At 48.2% G+C, this 7500-nt stretch overlaps 1 protein-coding gene across 1 annotated transcript in view; it reads right to left on the bottom strand.

The window, feature by feature from the left end:
* Positions 1–603: 603 nt before the first annotated feature.
* acanb (aggrecan b) overlaps positions 604–7500 on the bottom strand; it is a gene marked incomplete at both ends in the record, with an annotated part of 12100 nt that continues 5203 nt past the window's right edge. Inside the window, 8 exons of the mRNA XM_080539152.1 lie at positions 604–692; positions 1024–1206; positions 2162–2306; positions 2594–2676; positions 3066–3224; positions 3576–3689; positions 4312–5493; positions 6890–7192. Of these exons, the coding sequence (XP_080395278.1) occupies positions 604–692; positions 1024–1206; positions 2162–2306; positions 2594–2676; positions 3066–3224; positions 3576–3689; positions 4312–5493; positions 6890–7192 (2258 nt within the window). The remainder of the gene's footprint in view (positions 693–1023; positions 1207–2161; positions 2307–2593; positions 2677–3065; positions 3225–3575; positions 3690–4311; positions 5494–6889; positions 7193–7500) is intronic.

Raw genomic sequence — 7500 nt, 5'->3', positions numbered from 1 at the left:
ACGTAACAACGTGTGCTTGACTTCAGAATATCCAGCTGCAATCCCAAACACTTTTTTTTGCTCTGTTCATAAACTTTCAGTGTCACTCCCCGTGCCTTGGGAGGGGATGCTCCCTTTCTCCTTTTTTCTTTTCCTTTTCTTTTTCTTATTAAATTGGAAATCCCTTAATAAATAATAACCCTTTTAATCGTATTGACCTTTCTCTCTTTGAGTCAGGTTTTGTCTTCCCTATAGTACCACCTGGTGGTTTGAATGACAAAAAACACAATTTCCAAACTGGGTCTATTGCAAACGGGGTTGCCAAAACCCAATCCCACCCAATCAATAGACTGCAATGGATAAGCACCAATGATTCAAATTGTTCTGACACAAGATTAACAACAACAACAACTTCCCATATCCCCCTTTATCTATCCCCCGCAAAGGCACAGAGTGACACTCAAAGGTCAAAGGTCGACACCTCCAGTCAGACGGACTACACAATCATCTCTAGTGTGCTTTGGTCTTTATATATATATACAGTTAAATGGTGGGAATGTTATGTCTTCACAAGTGCGGCCCTCTTTGGTTTTCTCTTTGGCGTGTGTCCCTTCAGTCTCCTACTTAGAGGAGCTTCCTCCATGACCGGCTGCTGACCGCTTTAGACCGTCTCCTGAGGGACCGCTTGTGTAGCCTGTCGCTGGTGCTTCCGGCTGAGGGAGAGAGAGGGAGACGCACGTTGATGACATCAAGACAAAAAAAAATGTGTATGACCGTTAAAGGTGAAGAATGAGGAAAAATGTTGACGTGTCTCAAATCGTAGTAAAAAAAGTAACTAACCCTAACACTGCTGATTCACTGTGCATTATTGCCTCTATGACATCAGCCTATCAGAATGCTTGTTGCGTTCCAAAATCACTATCTGCTCAAGTCATCTCTTTGACATAGGCATTTCTGACACTACATACAAAGATGGCTCGGCTGACCACAAGTAATGTCACGATCGTGGTCCTGAGTATGTGTGTGAGTGCAGATCCAACTCACGTCCTATACATTCCACCTGCGGCTCCTCCCATTGGCCGTCCGGCATGCAGCGTACGACAGGTAGGTGGCGCTGTGTGAAGCCTGCGTCACACTGGTAGCGGACTATAGAGTTGACGGGGTAGCGGTCTCTGCCGCTGCCCATGGCCCGGGCGTGCTCCACCTCGGGGGGCGGGGAGCACATGACTGGGGGAGGAGGAGGAGGATGAAAGCAGCTCAGTTAGTTTGGGATGATGCCATCTTCATAACTAGTGGGCTTGGATCAGCAATCCAACTGTTCATATTCCAATTACTTATTTTACTTTCACTTATTTTACTTTCACAACTATTTGTCTGTCTGTCTGTCTGTCTGTCTATCTATGACCTTCTAACATACTATTGGTCTAACCGTTGACCCCTCACACAGCTCCTACCAGGTCCTCTCTTGACCTTTGACTCCTCTGTCTGTCTGTCTGTCTATCTATCTACAGCTCCTACCAGGTCCACTCTTGCAGGTGAAGGGCAGGTGGTATCTGTCTGTCTATCTATCTATCTCTATCTCTATCTATCCATCTATCTATCTATCTATCTATCTATCTATCTATCTATCTATCTATCTATCTATCTATCTATCTGTCTGTCTGTCTATCTATCTATCTATCTATCTATCTATCTATCTATCTATCTATCTATCTATCTATCTATCTATCTATCTATCTATCTATGTATCTATCTATCTATCTATCTATCTATCTATCTATCTATGTATCTATCTATCTATCTATCTATCTATCTATCTATCTATCTATCTATCTATCTATCTATCTATCTATCTATCTATCTATCTATCTATCTATCTATCTATCTATCTATCTATCTATCTATCTATCTATCTATCTATCTATCTATCTATGTATGTATGTATGTATGTATGTATGTATCTGTCTGTCTGTCTGTCTGTCTGTCTGTCTGTCTGTCTGTCTGTCTGTCTGTCTGTCTGTCTGTCTGTCTGTCTGTCTGTCTGTCTGTCTGTCTGTCTGTCTGTCTGTCTGTCTGTCTGTCTGTCTGTCTGTCTGTCTGTCTGTCTGTCTGTCTGTCTGTCTGTCTGTCTGTCTGTCTATCTATCTATGTATGTATCTATCTATCTATCTCCAGGTCCTACCAGGTCCACTCTTGCAGGTGAAGGGCAGGTGGTAGTTGCAGGGCACGTCGTTCCACTGTCCGTCCTCGTGCCAGATCATCACCACACAGTCCTCCCCGGAGTTGAAGTAGTTGTCTGGCTGGTTGGGCCTCCAGTTCTCAAACTCCTGTTGGAAGAAGACATGAACAAAGAGAAACGCTAAAGGTAAAAACAAACAAAGCAAAAACTAACAGATGGGTTTTGAGGGCTAGTATAGTCAATTGTACAACACAACAGTACAACTTAGCTCACAAGACGAAGAGAAACATGTCATATAATAAAGTCTTTTGCTAAACAGCTAGACAAAAGAAAGAGTTAGAACTGGAATATTTTAAATACCAGTCAGCAGTCATAGGTCATATATGGGACATGAGTTAGGGACACCCTGCACAGGGATATGGAAGGAGAACTTACCACAGGGCTCCCGTCTGTCCAACGGAACTCGTTCTGCACGTCCTTGTCGTTGAGTCCGACCCACTGGTAGTCCTGGGCGTTGGCTAGGTGGAGGAGGAGGGAGGGATGAGAGCCTACACTCAACATATACACTAAGCTACCTATCTATCTATCTATCTATCTATCTATCTATCTATCTATCTATCTATCTATCTATCTATCTATCATTCAAACCATCTTTAAACTTTTTTCTACTACCAAAATAAGACTTTGTCTGTCAATGTTTGTTTGGTGACACCATCTTGCAGTCCCCTACAACCTAGGTAGAAACTGCATGGTAACACAGTTACAGTATTACTTGGTCCTCAATAATTACTGATAGGTGTATGTAACATTAGCAGTTTTCCTTTCGTTCAGATACATAAGAACACAAAGCACACACACCCACACACCCTCCCTCCCTCCCTCCCTCCCTCCCTCCCTGTATACTCACAGTTGACGAACTCCTGCTCCTGCTGGGAGGTGATGCTGACCAGGTGAGAGTTGAGCTCTCTGCACCTCTGCTCAGCGTCAGGCCAGGTGTCCCTCTCAGCGAAGTGCAGGTAGCAGCTGCCCATGAACTCCACCCAGCCCTCCGCACAGCCCGGCACCGCTGCACAGGGGGGAGGAGGACACGGTGAGACCACCACCACCACCAGTATTATCTACCAGCCCTGACCCCCCCCCCAAATCAACTGACTGACTGCTGCTTTGTGGAACGAAAATACAAAAGACTAGATTTACATAATGTTTTATGTATGTGAGAGATAAAACAAAAAAACTTTCAGCATATCTACTAATTATGATTTTTGTATCGGGAGCGTGTCTATGTTGCCACAGCCCCGATGTTCCCACAGCCCAGCCCCTAACCCTAACTCTAACCGTGACCCTATCCCTTACCCTAAACTCTAACCCTTACCCTATGAAATATTCTCTCATAGACATTGTTGCTACGGTGACTCACGCGTGCTGCAGTCCTCCCCGGTCATCCCGTGTGGGCACTGGCACACGGCGAGGTCGTCCTGCACAGAGCAGGAGCCCGCCCCGCACGGGTTAGGGTCGCAGGGGTCAGGAGAGGCTGGAGGAGAGCGAGGAGCAGAGCGAGGCGGGTTACATGGCAGTGCATGGTGGCATTAGCGATCCCTTCTGTTTTTTGACATGCTTTACTATTTAAAACTATTTAGAATCTGTCAATATCAGGTCAAGACTACTATCGAATACCTAATCAGGAGGGAGCTATTATACACTTAACACTAGAGCAGCCATGGGTGGGGTCATTTGACCCTGTGAGTAATTTTTTAAATATATATCTTTGCACCCGAATTTCAGGACTTTTCAGAACTTTTCCTAGATATGTGTGTTCTACCACCCAGTATCCTTACATTTTCAAAATCACATCAGGATAAGCCAGTATAAAACTATTTTGCAGTTTTTCTGTGTAGGAGGCAGGCTAATTTACAAGGCGGTCAACTAGTGGTCGTTGTGTGTAAATAGCAGCTTTCCATTGTAAAGACTATGGTCATTTGACCAGTAGGTAAAAAGACACGGCTGTTCTAGGGTTAACTGACGGTGTTAAATCAGGTTTTCTGGACATAGCAAAGGGAGTCCCACAAGGATCGATTCTTCGATCGATGTTAGTTCTATTTACTATTTACACTATTGGGTTAGTGTTAAAAAAACGCCTTGTTTAGACGACGTACCATCCTCGACGGCAGGCACCTCCACCACAGCCGGGGTTACCATGGAGACGGCGGGCGCTGTCGTAGGGCTGGACAACACAGACGGGGATTCGGTGATGTAGATCACCTCTGCAGACCCCGCGAGCCCTTCCTGTTCCACTTCCTGTCCGTGCTCCTCCCCCTCCCGACCGCGTCCCAGGCTGTCGATGTACTCTGGGTAGGTGAGGGTGGAGCCGGGAGGCAGCGCCACAGACATGCCCTCCGCAGACGCCCTTACGCCCGGTACGACAGAGACTCCGCTGACCCCCTCCGCTGAGGCATGCTGGTCCTCCCCACTGCCCTCCCCGCTCACCTCCACGCGGTCCCCCCGACCTTGTTCAGGACGCCGCGGCTGCACGGTCACCTCCATCATCCCGTCCTCGGTCAGGAAGACGACGTCGTGGCCGGAGGAGTGGTGGAAGGATCCGGAAGAGGAAGAGGTTCCGGACGAGGTGAAACCGCCGCCGCCGCTGCCGGCGGGAAAATGACCGCCTGAGGGAAACCCTGAGCCTGAGCCGAAGGGCCGGTAGCCGGATACCTCGTGTTCTCCGGAAGGCGTCTTCTCGGTCAGGTCGATGAGGTCGACGTCCACGAAGGATACGTCAACGGGAAGTCCAGAAGCAGAGCCGGAGGAAGCGCTGGTGGTCCCGTACCCACTGATCCCGTCTATGCTGGTCCACCCTGATCCGGACATGCCGCCCCCGGACCCACTGACCTCCACGCCCCCTTGGCTCACCTCCTGCTCGGTGGTCCGGGGCGGCGGGATGGAGAAGTCCACCATCTTACCGTCCACCATGATGATGAAGGAGTCCCCGCTACCAGAAGCCCCGCTACCGCTACCCGAGTGGGGAGAGAGACCGGACGGCATCCGATCACCGCTGGTAAACCCAGTGTAGTGACCCGACCCGCTCTCCTCCTCGACACCGGGGTAGGTGACGATGGTGCTCCCCTCCCCAGCCTCCTGGACCCCCCTCCCCCCGCCAGAGGCAGCAGAGCCCTCCCCAGACAGGACGTCCCTGCTGCCGCTGTAGGTGATGTGGATGCCGGAGTCGGACCCGGACCCGGACCCGGAGGCACCGCCTGACGTGTCCCCCCCCTCGCTAGGACCGGTCAACCCACTGCCACTGCCGCTGGCAGACTGCTCCGCTGAGCCGGAGCCAGACACTTCCACAGAAACAGGGGGCAGGACGGGGATCACTGTGTGGGGGGGGGGGGTCAGAGAGAGAGACGGAAATAAATCGACGACTCACCTGTAGGTAAGCACCAGCATTCTGCATTCTAGTCTACTAGAAATACAGAGAAATCTATCACGACTGATGACTGCCAATGGCCCCTGGCCTGAGCTAGATTACTCTTCCTGCTACGACTGGTGGATTGATGATTCACTTGTTTAGTCAAATGTATCGATTGTAAGGAATGGAATTGGAGTAAGGCGTCTGCTAAATGCCAAAAATGTAAATGTAAATGTAGAGAGAGTCCGAAAATGAAATGGTTAGTACGTAGTTCAGTAGTTTTGTTTTCTGAGTCGGGCAGACCCACTCATATTTTTTATTGTGATAGAAACAGTAGAGACAGGAAGGATGGGTGAGAAAGAGAGAGAGAAGGGATGACATGCAGGATATTTCCGTGGCCGGAATCGAACCGGGAACCCTGCGGTTGCATGGTCGACGCTTAGTGTGTTACGCTACCAAGCGCCCCCCAGTACTTATTTCTTAATAAGAATGGATAATACATACAGTTCAACATCACATCAACATTATGGAGGTGGGTTTGTTTATTACCAGGCGTAAGTTGATCGGTTCTTGTTGTCATGTTGATGAGTTCCTCCACGACCACCACGGTCACGTTGATTCCAGTGTCGTTGTGAAGGATCGTGCGATCGGCTTTAGGAAAAAAACTCAATTGTCATTCTCAAGCAATCTGAATATATCGTTCCGATCGATTAATTAATTTCAATGCATTTGTCATTATTACAACTAAACTCCTCAAAAAAGGGGATTTTGCCAAAGAAAATTGGGCCACTACCCACACGTTTAGCTGTGTTGCTCATTCCACAAATGCATGATCCTTACAAGTCGTACCTCGTTGTAAAGGTGACTAATCCGGCTTTCCAACGATATAAAATACAATACCAATTGGTATTATTAAAGGGGAGGAATAATAAACCGAAATAGCGTTTCCGAACTTTTTTGGAGGAGTTTATAATACAGTATGCAGTGACACTATCAGGGTTCCTACAAGTTTCAACAAGTCAAATTTAAAACCTTTTTAGACCTTTTTTAGACCTCGTTGAATAGGATTTTAGACCTATTCGCGAGACCATATGATAGCTTTTTGTCATCCTTGAGGTGATGAAATTAGGGATTTCACTGCCATACAGACAAAAAAGGATGCATTTTTTTGGTTCCAGCTTGATTAATTTCCGCGTACATAGATGTGGTCGGACTGATTTCCTTGCAGGATCTCATTTCTAAGACCTAGCACCTCATTTTTAGACCGAATAACTGAAATATGAGACCTTTTAAAAAAAAATGGGACTTATCTACCAGACATAGCCTACCTTCGCTAGCTCTCAAGCAGTAGGCGTCGTATCTGGAGTGCAGGTCCGGGTGTCCCGTCTGGTTGGGGTATGCGTAGATGGTGTGCACCCCGGCCTTGCCTCCTCCGCAGTGGGTCCTGGGGGTGCGGATGGGGTAGCGCACGCTGCGGTCCATCAGCCAACCCGGGCGGCACTTGTCCATGCCCCGCCTCCAGGCGGCGTAGAGGTCCCCGGTGGAGGCCAGCGTGGCGTTCAGCTTCTGACAGTGGGCCACCGCCTCCTCGTACGAGAAGCTGTCGTAGTCGCTGGTGTAGAAGACTTCCCCTGAGAGAGGACAACAATGACATGAGAGAGAGAAGTAGAAGTGTTAGTCACTAATGCCTTCGGGCCGGGGGTAGTGGTGGCCTTGTGAGTTGGACTGGCGATCAGAAGGCCATGAGTTCAAACCCCTTTCTGGGAACACCACCACTAACTAGTGTGGCCATCTTCACCATGTGTTCTCTAGGACAAAGGAATGCTAATTCATAAAACCCCCCTTGTTAGGAATCTTGGAGACAATGAAAAGGCAGAACAGGTCTATGAATGTGTGTGCAATAAGACAGATATCTACAGGTTCTATACACAGGTCTATG

The sequence above is a fragment of the Nansenia antarctica genome (genome assembly GCF_963989245.1).
Source record: "Nansenia antarctica genome assembly, chromosome: 9".
Classification (NCBI taxonomy): Eukaryota; Metazoa; Chordata; class Actinopteri; order Argentiniformes; family Microstomatidae; genus Nansenia; species Nansenia antarctica.
The sequence above is the reverse complement of the archived record's forward strand: the minus strand, read 5'-3'. Positions and strand labels throughout refer to the sequence as shown.